Raw genomic sequence first — 17880 nt, 5'->3', positions numbered from 1 at the left:
TCTACCCACACCAACTGAATGCAGATACGAACAGGTGGTGTCCCAAAGATCCCCGAGCGGTGGGGAAGCATGCTTTCAATCGCTGGAGGAGGACGAGAGCAGCGAAGGTAACAGATGAGTGCAACTTTGTGCGGTGGGAGGCATATGCGATGAAATGCAGGAGCTTGACTTGAGAGTTAGAAGACAATGGGGGTTATTCAGGACAAGCAAATAGATGGGTGATGAACCTGGCGCACAACCGCGAAGGCTGCTCATGACCATAGAATGGGTCAGAGTGTCTTGTGGAGGGTTGGGTTGATTGGGGTTTGGATGGCACCTATGTTTCCCGAAGTTGAACATGTGGAATGACGAGCGGGTAAAAGAGGTGACCAGTGGAAGAGGGGGTTGAAATCTAGAAGCAGGCAGCTCGATGTTGATGGTGTCGCGGTCTGCCATCATGATAGCATGAAACGAGGACTTAGAAGAATTTTCAAAAATACTCACCTTCGCCCAAGCTACCTTAAAAAGAGGTCAAAAGCAAGGATTTACGGATCTGGTTAGTGGTGGGATAACAAGTGTTTGAAGAGACTAAACAGCGGTCGGGAAAGATGTGTTCGCGAAGTCTGAAAAGATGCTATTTACATTTGTTACTTCACCAAAATTACCTAAAATCACCGACATGTCTGCTTTGCGTACGGTTAGCGGCCAAGTACATTTTGAGTCCGTTTAGACCTGGTTTCTCCCTCCGTTTAGCATGCGTCTAAAAACTTGTTTCCGCAGTGATTGCTAGTGTGGTAGACTGATTAGTTGCAAGCCCCTTGCAACACACTTGCAAGTTCTTTCTGTTGGACTTAGTGAAGCATGACGAGTGTGACTCGGAACTAGCCGAGTGGCTGAAACCTTAAAACATCAGTGTACATACAATAGTAGATTTCTCGTGTAGTACTTTACAAGTTTGCAACTGATTCACTGTGTTTCGACCTACCGAAAATCCTATACTTTCCAATTAACTTGGACAGATTTTGGGTGTTCTTGCAACCCCTCAATTAACCTCAAGAGGGGTCCCTTGCAAGGCTCCTTTGGAAATTCTCGACAATGTTCAAATCACGTGATGTATACATTCTCGGCCTCTCTCATATCAAGTCCCAGTTATGTTTTACTTGTAAGATTTAGATTGTTCAGCACAACTAGAGTACTACGAATTTAATCTAACATGTTTTGTTGGGCTATCTATCAATGATTCATGAATTACATAGTCATCCTCGATGTCATGTACCTCTTGCCCTCTATACTGGTCTGCTAATGCAATATCTTCTAAGACGTCCATAAGCTCCTCATCACCACAGCCAATGTCAGATTCCCAGTCATCTCCATCGTCCCATACATCATCTTCGACATCTTCATCATCTTCGACATCTTCATCATCATGGACATCAGGGTACACCACAGGTGTCCCATTAGCAAGTTTGGTTTGTGACGGCCCCCAACAGTCAGGCATAGGCCACGCACATGGAATGGGACGAACCTTCGTCTGCCACCCCAGTACAAGGACAATGAACTGTTGAGCACGGCAATTCATGTGATAGAGGATTACTTCATCATCGTCTTCGAAAGTCAGCATGGAATATTAGTGAGGTGCGAAAAAAACTTACTTGCATGTGCACGGGCCCTCTGTAGACCATCCCACTCAAGAATCGCCCACTCTTGCAGAGCACAGCGCTCAACCTTGACACGAGACTCTTCTTCGTTGCATCGGTCAATCTCAAGCAACAGTTTGATCGCGGCACGTGTGACCTCATCAGCTAACCAATCAGGGGGGTCCAGCACGACATCGTTGAGTCCAACGTCCTCCCAAATGTCAGCATCAATATCAAGATCAAAAATACCGATAGGAGAGATGGGGTTAGGTGGTATAGCATTCGGAGGACTGCGGCGCTGTCTGATAAGAGCGCTAAGATCTGTACATAGGTTATTGTATGAGGACACGAGCTTTCGTATGGTAGGATTGCGTCGCTGGATTGCGGCATCCACATGAGAATTAAGCTTGCGCTCTGTGACAAAAAAGTGCAGTCAGTTGAGGTCCATATGTACAACTTAGAATATAAGTACCGTTCACAGTTTGCCTGTAAGAGCGTTCAAGCTTCTCAATTTCGAACTTGCGCTGTCGAAGTCGTTCGCGGATACGCGTTTTAAGAGCTTGAGCGTCTAAACGGACTTGTAGATATACATTGCGACGTAGTTGTTCTAGACGGGTGCGCTGACTGATGCCAAGTCGTGTCTTCCAGCGGCTCAAAGTGTCTGCGACTCTTGATCGGTGAGCGCGCTCCTCAATGAGACGAAGGTTGTGTTCAGTGAGATTATCGATGTTTCCCATACAAAGTTGCGTTTCCATGCGTCGCAACGCTCCATCAATCTCAACGAGAGATTTCTCAAGGGAGAGAATTTTGGAAATTTCCTCGTCATTATTTGTCTTCGATCTTCCTGTCGAGATAACGTGCATCAATATTGTAATCATACATCACGAACAGTAGCACTTACAAGGCAGGGGTTTCGTCTGATATTCAACTTGCGATTTCCATTCCTGTCGTACACAGGTCTCATCGACTGAAAGCTCACGTAGCGCCTGTGCTGCAGTACTCTTCTTCTTGACGCAGTTATTCCACCTCCAGCTCAACCAGTTGCCGTATAAACTAAGGTTCTTGTTATCTAGATGCCGGACTTGAGTGTCGAGGACAAAAAGTCGCTGATGAAACTGAAAAGGCGGTCAGTAAGTAGCAAACATGTAGTTTATAGTCAGGGGTGAATGAATAATACGACCATGGTCAATATGGTCATGAGCGGCTATAGCCCGTATGCAACCATTCTCGAAACAGAGAACACTCACCCCAGAAACGTGTAGCGGAGCAATAAGGTGTTTGAGCGCACTCCATAAACACTCGCAACCTTCTCCATCCGAAAGGCCAAAGCCTTCACACTTGCGAGGATGGTATATAATTTGACATGCCCATTGGTGGCCGTAAGCGTGGAAGACTGATATCGCGAAAGTTATACGGCGAAGAACCGCATCATCGAGGAGTCAGTACTTGAGACAACTTCGATGAAGCTGACAGCCAATGTCATACAAGAGGCCAACGGTCATATCGGTAGGGAGATTGTCGAAAAGCTTCTTGATCAAAGCAAGAGCGTAGTGCTGCTTTTCTCCCGCCGACGTCATGTTGGCGAGCCATAATACACGATCGTGCCGACATAACATGGCCATCACCCCTGTATCTGCAAAAAATTGGGTGCTAGCCTTTTCACGTTTCTCATCAGCGGCAAGAAAAGATTCACTGCAACCATCTAGCACAGAGGTCGGGACTCGCATGCCATCCTCATAGTCATCCCCCTCCTCTTCTGTGGCTGCAGGTCGCTTTCTCTTGCGACCCCGATCAAGGGGTCTGCCGCGACAACTCTGCACATGGACCTCCATCGATGTCACCTCATCATCCGACAGGAAAACTGATCTGATTGGGTTTGAGGGATCTGGCCCTCCCCCGCGTTGGTCCGCTGAGCGTTTTTGAGTGAAACACGCGTCAATACAAGTATGGACATCAGGTCTATTGTATAATTAAGAATTATTTTAGTTCCTAATATTCAAAACAACTTACTTGAGATTAAGGGTTCTACTTTTTCGCCAATCATCCAAGCCAAAACAAATCGGACAACGAGACCTTAGATAGTCACTTGGACGTGTTAGTCCCTCAGTCGACGGCGGTGAAAGTGGGCGATGAGTTCCAATGAGATTGGACAACTGATCTTCAGCACTCATGCAGAGTACAGAGTACCAATGATAAGCGTTACCAAACCGACGACGAAGATTATCCTATAAAGATATTGATCCTTCAGAACTCAGTATAGGCACTCGACTCACCTTGGTGGTAAGGTGATACCCGCGGCCAGCCAGAAAGACCTCGAGTGTTTCGCACCAAGCAGTTGTGTTGGGAGTGATATGTACGAACAACGTCTTGACAAGTTCCAGCAACTGAAGGTCGACAGCGAGGGAAGGAGCGATGGGAGCGCAGGCAAAGTAACCGCGAGACAGGAGCTGAAGGGGAGCAGGCGCGCAAGCGCAGCAATCAATTCGTAATATCTCGATATCTACGATATTATCAGCCAACCAATAACTCGGGTAATAAGAGAGACATACGATTGAAGAGTACGCAAGTGATCTCGAGAACCCTCCGTCGACAAGAGGATTTGCACTGAAAGGCAGCAACTTCGTCTGGCTGCAATTCAATTCGATCGCGAAGAGAGGTCGATTTGCGCAAGTATGCAAGGTATGGAGCGATCAAGGAAGGAATGACTTCGGTTGTCCAGCATCGCCACTGATTCATCTTCTTTTGGCGGCCATTCGAGCGGGAAGGTAGGATTGAATCAGCATCGGAGATGTAGTGTAGTGAGTTGTAGAAAGACGAGCGTTCTTCACGGTCTAAAATATTCCCAGCGGATGGGCTATCATGCTGGTTAGCAGAATCGGCATCGCAGAAAGGCTGTTGCTGCTGTGACCTTCCTGGATTGTTGAGTGATTGTTGTGTAAGGCGTTTTCTTCCGGGAATTACGAGTAGTGGGGGGGCTATAGGAAGATGAAAGTTGCTGCTTTGCTGCGGTCGCCGCCTCCTCTTCGCCATTGAAGAAGTGACGAGTTTGTGCTGCGTATTGTGAGAGGTTGGAGTGGACGGCCCAGCGATAGGGTTGGATGAGACCATAGCGAGATATTGAAAGCCAAGCACGAAGCCCGCGTCAAGGTTAGTGTCAACACGAAGTCGACTACGAGATAGTCGAAGGCAAGCACGAAGCCCGCGTTAAGGTTGGTGTCAACACAAAGTCGACTACGAGATAGTCGAAGGCAAGCACAAAGCCCGCACTAAGGTCAGCGTCGACACAAAGTCAACTACTGAACGCTCAGAGGAACCCAAAGTCCCAAACTTACGTCGAATACAAAAATGAAAAAGTGGGCGAATACGTCGATGAACCTTTGGAGCAAATGAGGGCTAGCAAACGTGAAGGAAGGAACTCTACCTGTTCGTGTACACTCTGTTCTGTGAAACTGAAATGTTAGCGGTATGGGGAAAATAAATGTTGATGTCTAAGATAACCTGTTTGACCATGACAAAGTCCGGTAGGGATGAAACAGCATTAGTGACACATGATGGTATACAAATTATTGACTATTGGGGGTATATGTACATTAAATCCATAAGAGCACAATCATTGCAATGGGAAACGAGCACACAGCATCAACATCTAGGCGACCGAATACAGTAAGTGAGGAACGATAGGTGGACGGCCAGTATTGTCGAAATAAGACTGAACGTAGAACAGACAGCATTCCTTCATCCCCATCCATATGTTGTGCTCACGTCCGGTAGCATCAAAAGGTTGTTTGAGGGACTCGGGAAAGTGCTCCCACGTTGACAACACCTTGCGGAAACTTTCGAAATATGGTAAAGCGGCGGCGAAAGATGGCGCATTGAGTCCGTCGTTCTCTTGTGGCAAATCCCTGTTCCAAACTTTCAACGACTTCGACGGGAAAATGCTACGAAGAAGCTCCATCCTTTCCTTCCTCGCCTCCTTGTCCTTACGTGCTTCGCGCCCAAGATGTTCATCCAGGTCGAGAAGTTCATATCGGAAACTTTGCTCGCAGATTTCATACACGATTTGGCGTGCGAGATCTGCGGGGGGATTGTCGAGCGTGGAAATGGCTATGTCCTTTCCACGCCAGTGAACATTTGTGGGTGCTGCCCACAAGGCCCGCAGTACCGGAACTTCCTTTTGGAAAAGTAAAGCAGTCGCTGCTTTCGACTTGCTGGTCTTGCCGGAGGTCTGCATGTTCGAAGGATCCTGAGCGTGCTGAGATATCAAGAAATCGCGCCAGCTCTGGGCGCGAGGAAGGGGTCGAGGCCTTTCGTCATAGACACGTTCTATCCAACTTGGGCGGCATGTCAGCCAGTTGGCAAGGTACTTCACCAAGGATTGCGGGGAAAGAACGTTAACGAATAACCCTGGATCGGGAAGCGAGTAACCATCGTCCATTTTGTATCTGGGATGCTTGATACGGAGGAATTCTTTCTTCGCTTCCTCCAACGCTATCTTGAAGAAAGAATTCATTGGCGGCATGAAAGGGTGATCTATATCAGACCACTTGTCACGGCCAGAAACAACTTTATTTTGACGGGGAGCGGTTGCATTGTCTGACGAATTAATTAGACACAACAACCATGGAATAAGAATACTGAACTTACACGGCGCAGGCTTGGCATTCATTTTGGCCTTCCCTTTGTCTACACGAGCCTTTCCTACCAATGACTCCCTCGTTACCAGCTGTTCCACTTGGGGTTTTGGAACCGGCAACTTCTCAAAGTTGGAATATGGCTGACGAGCGGCCTCGTGACGCCGGCGATTATTGGGACCTCTGGTGATGATGTTGAATGGTTGAGCAAAGAGTTTGATGGGATCATGGTACATGCCGATGACGAGGTCATCGGGTGGTGTGAAGGAAACGACTTTGATGATGTTCATGTTGGAGTTGACAAGTCTGGCATCGCGGATAAGCCAGACAGGAACTCCAGCAGCGTGCACCTTCGTGGCGATAGCGACATCTTCAGTGAAACAACCCATCCATTTAGGGTCAACCTTATGCGTAGTGTCGACGAATCGCATGCGGGGCTTGATAATTTCGTAGTAGTCTAGAACCGCCCAGATATCGAGAAACCGGCGCTGATATTCAGCAACGATTATGACAATGTCACGCCAGGCCATGGCTTGCTGGAAGCGCTCGTAGACAGCGCGCATCGCATGCACCCACCCAACAACATGATCCTCCTTGTGCATCCTAGCAACCTTGTAATTGCTAACCCGCGTGTTGGCCTTCTCGTACAATCACTTGAGATGGCCGACAACGTCAGTCTTGAGCTGACCAAAAAGATTGCTGGGGGAAAGGGGAATGAAGTCACTTGAGAAAGTTGGTTTGAACCATGCGTACGTCATGCTTGCGTCGTCCGCATAGGCTTCCCGGCGAGGGATTGCAAAACTTCGAGCGTACAAGTCATCATACATCTGTGGCCACTGGAAGGGATCCAGGGCCCAATATCTACCGTCTGCGCGCACTTGAATGATATCGGATTCGTTGTCAAAGGGTTGAGGAATGAATTTCATGTTAGGAGTCGTGATCACTCGGTGGGCATATGTAGCCACACAGAAAGCATCAGTGGCAGTCAGGTAACCTGAACGTCGTCAGTCAAGAGCAGTAGATGTATGAAGAATCTAAAACGCACGGTCGCCATCACGCATAAACGGCTTGAAGACAGGAATCGACATGATGGTAGCTCCGGGGATCATGATATCGAGGATGGGGAAACACACAGCGACTCGCAGTCACTGAGGAAGGAAATTTAAATCAAACAACGACTCGAAGTCACTGCTGATTTAAACGCTACCACGAAGGCAGATAGTAAGAGAGTCTTGAAGAAAGACTGAAGAGAAATCTAATGAGGGCGTGATGTCAGTAATGATAGCATGAATTAATGTAGTAAAAAAAACTTACTGTAAACGGCGACAGGAGTCTTGAGCGAGAAGAGTCTGGCTAAAGACCCAATGTCAGTCATGATAGCGTGACCAAATAACGAATGTACTTACCGATAGTAAGAGAGTCTTGAAAGATTGGAGAGAAATCTGATGATGGCGAGATGTCAGTAATGATAGCATGAATCAAAGTAGTAAAGAAACTTACTGTAAAGGGCGACAGGAGTCTTGAGCGAGAAGAGTCTGGTTAAAGACCCAATGTCAGCCATGATAGCGTGACCAAATATAACGAATGTACTTACCTATGGAGGTCTGCAGCAGTCTTGAACAAGATCAGTATATCAGCAACAGCGTGAAGATGAATCAGTCAAGTCGGACAGAAGGTTGTTCTAGCGGCTGAAGACAGATCAGGCGGTTTAAGACAATTCCTAGTTGTGGAACGCAGTTCTGGCTGTGGAAAAACAATGCCAGCGCTTGAAGACAATTGTGGTGGTGGTGGCAAGACAATACTTACATTATAAGAAATTACTGGGGGGAAGAACAACTGTGGCGGTAGAAGACAGTGGTGGTGGTGATCGCAAGATACTGCCTGGTGGAAGACAAGACTGCCGACCGAAGTCTAAGCAATCGACAGGAGCAAGCAACACGAAGTTGCTGCTCACAGTACGCCCACCACGAAGGTAGACTATAGAGGTTGGGGAATGTTGACCGCCGCGATGCAGAGTGTCGAGAATGAGGGAGGAAATGGACTTTGGTGTTGTTCAAACTTCAAAGTGTGAAGTCCACACCTTGAATCAGTGTGGGAAAGCCCTTACCTAGAGTGGGAAAGCCCAGGCGAAAGCCTGGGAAGGCCCTTCCAATTTCGACAATTTTAGTAATTCATCAACTTTGTGTCCATAATGCCCATCTCCACTCAATGCCGTCTGGCCTCATCGTTTACCCCATTTCCACCTCATCATCTGGCCTCATCATTTGCCCCCATCTCTCCACCTCATATCTTCTGGCCTCATTGTATGGTCTGCCTTCGAGGCAGACAATTTGCCTGGGTGACTTCGCGTCATCCAGTGCTATCTGGCCGTCTGACTACGAGTCAGATTACGGTCCTACGGTACTGCCTCAACACTTCGCCCATATCGATCCATCCTCCACAAAGGTATGTGTCCATTAATTCTATTCTAATTGATTGTATGCAGGGCTTTTTATCGACCTCCTCATCATTTACCCTAGTCTCCACCTCATCGACATCGTTACCCTTGCCTCCACCTCAACGACAACGACTGGCCTCATCGCGTGGTCTGCCTTCGAGGCAGACAAGCTTTGCCTGGGTGACTTCGCATCATCCAGCAATGTCTGGCTGTCTGACTACGAGTCGGATGCCTCAAAAATGCGCCAATGTCTATTCATCCTCTGCGAACTTTGCACATGTCCAGCAATTTTATTCTTTTTTATCGTCTGAACGCCTCAAAACTTCGTATTCTAACTACCGATCAGTATGTCCTCCCCCCATCTTACATTAATGTAATCGATTCATTCTACTTACAACAGATAACGAAAGGCTGGGGTATGCAAAAGTAGCCTTGATTCTTACAATTCGATCAAGAGTTTTGTCCACTAATCAGCGTCGTGAACTTGGATGAGGATCTCACTCGAAGTTACACTGATATCAGTGGTCTCGAGAACGAGGTCCAAGCAATCGAAGTAATTTTCCTAGCTTTCTATTTGAGTTGTTGCAGTGACACTTTTTACCACTTTACAGATCACAACCAAGCTAGTTTGGAGTTAGCCTGGTGCTATGTATGTACGTTCTTTATTTCTAGCCGATATCTTTATTCTCATGCTTGAGTAGGATCGTGCACTTGCTGTTGTTCGCAGCGAGCAGCCATTACTGTATTAGGAAAGAGGCGCTAGCATTTGCGCCCTCTCACCCAATCAGAATATTTGGTACAGTGCAACTTTATTTAATCTACAGTATGCCTGTGGTTTACCTGCTGGCTTACAGAGATGGAAGTTTCAATGTCATCACATCCACTCACCAGAGGAGCTCGTATTCGCCCCATCACCCATCTGGGCCCTCATTTGCGTAATTTTCGAAGCTTTGTTAATGTCAACCATCCCCAATAAGTTAGTATATGATCCTTTGTGGTGAATATTACATTATTCTGATGATGTTCTTTCAATGCAACTCTGTTCGTTTCGGTGTCGATTGGGCGGGATTATAGCTTTGTAATATTTTTTCTTGATGTGTATTGGGCGCCTTACTATCAGTTAAAATCTGCAACGTTCATGTTTTTTACAAGAATTTTTCTTCTTTTGACCCATAATCATTAGTCTCCTATACTCTTCTATCGTCCTGTCAAGACTTCGAGTCTTGAAATCTAGCTGTAAGACTTTGTGTTTCACAAGCTGCCTGCTTCTAACATTCGTGTAAAAAGCACCCATTTTCTCAGTATCAAGCCCGTCTACGTTCCAATGGCACCATCCACCAGAAATGCAGCCCGTCATGGTGCAACCAATACTGGCACTCATGGCTCCACAGTGTCTGGCAGCTATGTCATGCGCACACGCAGTGGTATTGCTATCAACCCCCCGCCGAACAAAAAAATAAGCGCAAAAGAAATGCTGTCCAGGAGTTCTCTCCTGTTCCGGATGACCGTAACCGGCCAAAACCTCGTCCTCTCCCCCGACGTTCCTCGAGCATGAGCTTTGAAGACTATGCTAAAATCCTTGCTCGCCCTCGCAAACGAAACGTAAATTCTTCAGCGGGCTCCGTCTCTTCTGGAATTCAGTTGCAAAGCGACCATTCCCCAGGTAATGATTTACGGCATTCGCTACAATCACTATACTAACCCCTTTCATAGATCCATCTGTCATCGACGATGACGTGCTGGTTATGGACTCTCGCATGGATGAAGATGATGATATGAACTGCGGTAGCGACAATGATGCTCATGACGATAACAGTAACGAAGACCGTGAAGACAGCGAGGCTAACGAAGACGAGGATGAGGATAATGATGGCTCCATACATGAAAAGACTTCACCAGGTATTCTATATCTCATTTAATATACGGTTGGGAATGCTGACGGTTGTCATCATGAAGACAGCATAGAAGGCGATAGCGACAACGACACCAAGGATGTCGACGAAGAGCCTGAGGGTGCCGGTGAGGGGTTTGAGGATGCTGATGAAGAGCCTGAGGACGCTGATGAAGAGCCCGAGGATGCCGATGAAGAGCCTGAGGATGGCGAAAATAACGAGGACCTCGAGACTCCGCTAGGTATGTACTATATTATTTTTCTCTTAGTGGGGAGGGCTGATGGTCATCTGTTGTGCGCAGCCAGGAGACTTCGGCCCCGAAGGGCCAAGACGGGCAACTACAATTTAAGTTTCGACCATGGTCCTCAAACCTCTTCATTGGATACCAGCTACCGTGAAGGCCCTGCAACATCCAATCAAGGTTCCTCCCATGAGTCAGATGCAGGCGAAGACCTCGACCTCGACCACCACAGCCCGTCTTCCCCGCCTACTAAGTGCAGGAAGAAGTCTTCAGCAACTACTCGCTCGACAACCGTTCGCACGAAGCATGTTAATGCATCTATTCCACATGGCAGCAACCCCACTCCAGCCAGTATAGTCTTTGGCCCTACGCCATACATTGACCCCAGTGAGAATGAAGAAGAACTCTCAGGCCATTTAAAACATGGCCGGCTATGTCAAGAGGGCATCAGTGAGGCTCAGGCACTTGGAGAGAAAACAGCAGAAGAAGCTCGGGTGATTGGCGCCAAGTATGGCAAGTCCGCGCGCGCTATTCTCATTGAGGCTGGTCTGTCCATCAAGCATTCACGATCAGAATCTGATTGGAATGCCCACCAACGCTGGTTCATGGATAATTACCCTTGCAAGGACAAAGAATGTCAGTCCCCCATTTCTGTGGTATAGATGATGCTAACTCCAGAGTCTCAGCTATCATCGACTGGAAAGAACGTCAATGCAAACACTATCATGCGATGGGCAAGGAGAACGAACAGTGGGACATAATTCGCAACTTTAACGTTACTGGCGACAGTACCAATCAATCACGCGCCAAGACCATCTTGTCAATGAGGGAGGATATTGCAAGAAAGGTACATCTACTTCCTTAGCGCATTCTAAGCTACGCCTAATGACTCAATATAGATGTCTGCTTATTCTCGCCTTGAAGGAGTTGAGGCCATCGGCTGTATATTTGATACAACACAAGACGAGGCTGCTCGACAGGCGTCTGGCTTTGTCGCAGGCTCCGACCTCATAGTCAAGTTGATCAATGAGCATCAACTGGATGCTCGCTCAATTTTATATTGGGTCGTGACCGCAACGAAGTATGTCTGATCCTTCTGGGTTTTTCCTACCTTCTGATATATTCACAGAGCGCAAGGCTACAATATATCCGTGCCGCAGTTTATGGGGAGACTAGGGGCTTATGAGATTCTACTCTCAAAGCCAAACGAGGCTCCCCGCGACCGTTACAGGAGGATATGGCCAATTATGGTACTCGAGCACACTTGTGAGTACTCAAGTTTGTCCACATACAACGATTCACTGAAGTCGGCTCAAATAGCGAAGTTTGGGTATCGACCCAAAGCAGTCCAGTGGCGGAAGCTTCTTGACTATGCTTTCCAGTACAAGTTCATGATTAATAACTGGCCTGACGACGTCCTCCCTATTGGTCCCGAATTCAATCCTCACAACCTAAGTTCACAGCACCTCAAGCTACTCGTCGTTCCTTTCATCAAGCGCAAAGCGCATTCCTATTACGAGGCGGAACTCCGCACTGAAGCTGAGAGCTTGTTCGAGATAGAGAAAAAGAAGTCAAAGGGCAAGCACCGAGGTCAGGGCCGCACCGTGGAAGACGTCATAAGTGAATTAGACGTCGATGTACCCGAGATCGAGTTCGCAGCTTGGCCAGATGGTATGTCATCTCCACGTTATCATTGTATCGTTTGTTTTCTCATTTCAGTTGTGCAAGAATGTATCAAGCAGCTCGATGACGAGGTGCCGGAGATGTTTGACATTCCCTTGGTGACCAGTGCCTTGGATGTTGTCCTACGCAAGCTGGTCGACTCCGCAAAATTTAAGGCGTCTGTCCCTGAAGATTTATTAGCAGCTCATGAAGCACATCCGGATACTCACGAAACGCTGCCAAGTGATCATGAATCCCCTGTCACTCCGAGCCCCCCAACCTTGCCATCAAACCAACGTCCCCCTACGAATTCCTCAGCAGTACATCGCCGCGAGGAAAATTATCTTCCTCAAGCGCCAGATTTGTTTGATCGTGAACCTCGCCCTGTTCTGCCTATGAGCAGAGATGAACCCGTCGGCGGTGGAAGACAACAGACTAGCCTGCCGTTTAAGGCGAAGAAAGCTTTACGGGTAAATGCTATGCTATTCCGTCTTCATCCAATGTTGATCCTCTTCAGGTCGACCCTACATTCGTGCGCCACATGGAGGAACGTCCCACTAATTCTCGTAATGACGCAGACATGGAGTATGTCTTACCTTTCACGACTTCCAACATATACTAACTTAATGGCTTAGAATTGAGCCCTACCCTCGTCGCGAGGACAGAAACTTTGTTGCTCCAAACCGCCGCCGTGAATATTCACGTTCACCTCCTGTCTACCCTGAGCGAGATGGACCCTCTCGCACAAGGCACTATCGGCCCACCCACAGACAACGTGAGACATCTCCTGTCGGACATAGCGAGGATGATTCATATCATCGACGTCCTGCTCACTCACGCCGGCACAATCATGCTAATGACTACAATCAGAGGTTCCAAGTAAGGGGAGCTGGTGACTCTCATTATGAAGACGGACCTTCGCGGTTTCGCTACTAACGTTGTTCGGACAAGAATTGTGCTGTCTACTCATTCAACGTGACTTTTGCTTGCCTGGTCATAGTAGCGCCTCAAGTTTTTGTACTTCGCGTACCTCTTTAGCTGTTGTACTTCGTGTACCTCTCACTGCTGTACTTCGTGTACCTCATCCCTTCAGTTATCTCTTGCGCGGATGAAGCTTTGACATTTCTTCGTATTATAGTACTCTCGTGTGTCGGAACAATACAGGTCATGTCTGTCTACCTTTTGTTTGAATTTGTATATTGCAATCATATGTGTACACTACCGACCGAGGCCCTGAAACCTGTGAAATATTAATATCATGGTTTTCGCACTATATCTGATTTGTTGTCAGAGGCAGACTGAAGAAAAGAAATTACACGAAAATTTAAAATGCATGGCAGTGGGTTCGAACTCACACTCAGATCGACACGGTGCGCTTGCACGCACGCACGCACGCAAACCATTACACTACAAATCCTAATATTTCTGACACGCCGGATTGTATGACTACTGACTGCGGGTCATATCATCAAAATGTTGCTAAGTCTTTGCGCACCGTCCTAATCAGTCTCGATGTTTTAAGGTTTCAGCCACTCGGCTAGTTCCGAGTCACACTCGTCATGCTTCACTAAGTCCAACAGAAAGAACTTGCAAGTGTGTTGCAAGGGGCTTGCAACTAATCAGTCTACCACACTAGCAATCACTGCGGAAACAAGTTTTTAGACGCATGCTAAACGGAGGGAGAAACCAGGTCTAAACGGACTCAAAATGTACTTGGCCGCTAACCGTACGCAAAGCAGACATGTCGGTGATTTTAGGTAATTTTGGTGAAGTAACAAATGTAAATAGCATCTTTTCAGACTTCGCGAACACATCTTTCCCGACCGCTGTTTAGTCTCTTCAAACACTTGTTATCCCACCACTAACCAGATCCGTAAATCCTTGCTTTTGACCTCTTTTTAAGGTAGCTTGGGCGAAGGTGAGTATTTTTGAAAATTCTTCTAAGTCCTCGTTTCATGCTATCATGATGGCAGACCGCGACACCATCAACATCGAGCTGCCTGCTTCTAGATTTCAACCCCCTCTTCCACTGGTCACCTCTTTTACCCGCTCGTCATTCCACATGTTCAACTTCGGGAAACATAGGTGCCATCCAAACCCCAATCAACCCAACCCTCCACAAGACACTCTGACCCATTCTATGGTCATGAGCAGCCTTCGCGGTTGTGCGCCAGGTTCATCACCCATCTATTTGCTTGTCCTGAATAACCCCCATTGTCTTCTAACTCTCAAGTCAAGCTCCTGCATTTCATCGCATATGCCTCCCACCGCACAAAGTTGCACTCATCTGTTACCTTCGCTGCTCTCGTCCTCCTCCAGCGATTGAAAGCATGCTTCCCCACCGCTCGGGGATCTTTGGGACACCACCTGTTCGTATCTGCATTCAGTTGGTGTGGGTAGAACTGTTGACGATGTAGCTTTGTTGAGCTGCTGAAAGAATTTGAGCAGTGCAAGTTGTAGTCAAAGTGGGTGGGGAGTCAAACTGCAATGTTATTTAATGACATGGACTGTCAGTATGACTGACTGGGCGCAAAACCAGCATGTAAGAGCATAAGTAGGGTGAGCGGGAAAGCCCAGATAGTAGTATAGAGGTAGATGGGAGAGCCCATCCAGTGTAATCAGGGTCAGCGGGTGAGCCCAGATAGTAGTAGATAGCTAGATGGGAGAGCCCGGCCAGTGTAATTTAGGTGAGCGGGAAGGCCCAGATAGTAGTAGATAGGTGGATGGGAGAGCCCAACCAGTGTAATTAGGGTCGGCGGGAAGGCCCAGATAGTAGTAGATAGGTGGATGGGAGAGCCCATCCAGTGTAATCAGGGTCGGCGGGTGAGCCCAGATAGTAGTAGACAGGTTGACGGGAGAGCCCAACCAGTGTAATTAGGGTCGGCGGGAAGGCCCAGATAGTAGTAGATAGGTGGATGGGAGAGCCCAACCAGTGTAATTAGGGTCGGCGGGAAGGCCCAGATAGTAGTAGACAGGTGGACGGGAGAGCCCAACCAGTGTAATCAGGGTCGGCGGGTAAGGCCCAGATAGTAGTAGACAGGTGGACGGGAGAGCCCAACCAGTGTAATTAGGGTCGGCAGGAAGGCCCAGATAGTAGTAGATAGGTGGATGGGAGAGCCCAACCAGTGTAATCAGGGTCGGCGGGTGAGCCCAGATAGTAGTAGAGAGGTAGGTGGCAGGGCCCAAACTGTGTAATTAGGGTCAGCGGGACAGCCCAGATAGTAATGGATGACTTCCCATAGGCAAAATATTTAGAATAGAATATATCCAATTTTGAAAAACAATGGGACATCAAGTTTATTTTTTCATCTATACAATGATATTCAACCATAGGACAACTACATACTAGATATAAATCCTTGATAAATGGATGATTTCATATATTCTCTTCTGAACGATGATAAGGTGGACATCTTCAAGACACACTGGAACAATAGGCCACATGAGGCCAGTGGCCTGATTTTATTTGACATCTGTATATTGTGTTCTGTGTGAGTGTGAGGAATGAGTGCGTATGTAGAACAAGGTCTATGTGAAAAACAATATTTCAGTCACCACTGTCTCGCTTAGTATCATCAATCACAAGAAAATTGGATTACTCGACAACTAGTACTGCACTCAGTGTCGTCTATCACTGGTTTGCACCCACCCACCACTCCCTCCCAAAAGTGCGTCTCACAAACATTATATATGCTAGCAAGGGTCAGTTTTGTGGTATATCTCAAAATTGTGGTTCAAGCGCATAGATCACCCTTAAATAACTAGTACTACTCCTTCTATGAATGTACAAATTGTGAATTTTAATGCCGTCAAAATGTTCTAAAAGGACCCCTATCACTCTGATTTATGTTGGGAAAGCCCATGAGATAAATGCTCCGGGATGTCCTAGAGACATGCCAAATTTATCCCGGATGGGACTGGGAAAGATCACAAATGGGTACTAGGGATAGCCCAAATATTGCATTCAGAGTGGGCCGGGACATCCCAGAACATAGGGTAAAATAATGGGAATACCATCCTAGAAGACACCTACTAGGTGCTTTGCTAGCCACAAACACATAGACCTAAGAGGTCATTTCAAGTGGTTGACTGAAGTGGATTTTCGGAACTTCGGCAAAAGATGGAGGCCAAATCGAAGTGCATACCAGATGATAGGCCGGATCTCATGGTGGAAAAGGAAGAATGGTGCAGGAGGTGGAACAAGATTTCGGTGCATCGCATTTGCTGTGATTTTCGGGTGTTTCGTGCTAATATCCGAAAGTCCGATATCGGAATCTTTATAGCAGCCAGAAAGGATAAGGGTGTCGCACTTGCGTTGACTGCGGAGGATGTTGCGAGGGGTAAGGAACTGGTGGGGATTCATGATCGCTTCGTGGAACAGCTGCATGCGCTCAAGGAAATGGCCGCGCGTCAGGCCGAAATTTCCGAACCTCAAGGCGCACCTGCGGATGTCTCGATGGAAGGTGAGGGTGATGAAGAAGAAGATGCGGATGGCGAATCCGAAGTTCCGATTAAGCAGCCGACTCGGGTGCGCAAGGCAAAGCAACCTGCGTCAAAGGTAAGTCCGAGATTTTTGCGTTTGTCTTATGCTAGATATTTCGCAAGGATGATGATTCTGATGATGGGATGATCCTTCACAACCCTCCCTGCGATTGCTGCGCTAAGCGTGACACCGAATGCTTTGGACCCGAAAAACGCGGGTGTACAGAGTGCCGGAACTCTAAACAGGCATGTTCCTATTCTCGCATTGGTGAGTTCTCCTCTTGTTCGCATTTTTCAGTGTTTTGACTCCTGTACTTAGCGCACGCCAAGGGCAAAGTGTCTGCACGTCGGCCGATGGCGGCTTCCAAATTTCGGGTCGGGTCTTCGCTCGGATCCGAACCTCCTATTACGATTTCCGATGGTGAAGATATGCCATCCGTCTCGCGCATTTCGAAGGCAAAGCCAGTGGTGCTGATTCAGGGTAGGAAAAGGAAGTTGGCGGATGTAGAGGAAGAGGATTTCGCACTTGCGGATTCGGGTTTGAGCGGAGAGGACCTGATTTTGGCGGGTAAGCTTCACGGTGTCTATGCGAAGTTTCGTACTATCCAGGGGCTGATGTCCGAAGTTGCGAATGAGTTGGACATGATGTGGGCGCATGTCACCAAAAAGGCATGTTTCTGAATACTCTGTCTCCTTCAATTTTTTTCTGCTTCTGTACTACCAACTAGTGTTTCTCCTAGCTGTACAATGTATTCCGCATGTTTTCCGAATGTCAAAGCGTGATGTCAGATGAATTCTTCCAATGTCCGAAATGTCAAAGTGTCGGGTCCGATGCGATGTCTGAAGTTTCCATGTATGTCCTGTGTCCCTTGTGTTCGTGTCTTGTGTCTCGATGCTAGATCATCCCCCACTAGGGTGT

At 47.5% G+C, this 17880-nt stretch overlaps 4 protein-coding genes across 4 annotated transcripts; 2 read left to right on the top strand and 2 right to left on the bottom strand.

The window, feature by feature from the left end:
• Positions 1–1174: 1174 nt before the first annotated feature.
• HD556DRAFT_1434421 (uncharacterized protein) lies at positions 1175–4352 on the bottom strand (the record flags this gene model as incomplete). The annotated part of the gene is made up of 9 exons (XM_041305324.1): positions 1175–1584; positions 1632–2030; positions 2089–2456; positions 2514–2731; positions 2864–3009; positions 3073–3575; positions 3627–3841; positions 3890–4116; positions 4166–4352. 9 exons carry the CDS (start codon positions 4350–4352, stop codon positions 1175–1177), a joined length of 2673 nt encoding a protein of 890 aa, XP_041154762.1.
• A 2152-nt stretch (positions 4353–6504) lies between these two features.
• On the bottom strand, positions 6505–6777 carry HD556DRAFT_1246876 (uncharacterized protein; the record flags this gene model as incomplete). Its single annotated transcript, XM_041298644.1, has 1 exon — positions 6505–6777. A coding segment is annotated over one exon (273 nt), but the record flags the coding sequence as incomplete, so codon positions are not given.
• Positions 6778–10235: 3458 nt separating this feature from the next.
• Positions 10236–13415, top strand: HD556DRAFT_1312735 (uncharacterized protein; the record flags this gene model as incomplete). The annotated part of the gene is made up of 11 exons (XM_041300700.1): positions 10236–10347; positions 10398–10583; positions 10641–10817; positions 10878–11453; positions 11504–11664; positions 11717–11898; positions 11947–12083; positions 12138–12488; positions 12537–12949; positions 12997–13064; positions 13115–13415. The coding sequence occupies 11 exons, from the start codon at positions 10236–10238 to the stop codon at positions 13413–13415; spliced, it is 2664 nt and encodes an 887-aa protein (XP_041154760.1).
• A 3160-nt stretch (positions 13416–16575) lies between these two features.
• On the top strand, positions 16576–17745 carry HD556DRAFT_1409104 (uncharacterized protein; the record flags this gene model as incomplete). Its single annotated transcript, XM_041304109.1, has 4 exons — positions 16576–16689; positions 16741–17037; positions 17085–17229; positions 17281–17745. Coding segments are annotated over 4 exons (918 nt in total), but the record flags the coding sequence as incomplete, so codon positions are not given.
• Between the last annotated feature and the right edge of the window lie 135 nt (positions 17746–17880).

This window comes from Suillus plorans (assembly GCF_016647745.1).
Source record: "Suillus plorans strain S12 chromosome Unknown HD556scaffold_79, whole genome shotgun sequence".
NCBI classification, from domain to species: Eukaryota; Fungi; Basidiomycota; class Agaricomycetes; order Boletales; family Suillaceae; genus Suillus; species Suillus plorans.
This window is presented reverse-complemented; position numbering and strand designations above follow the sequence as displayed.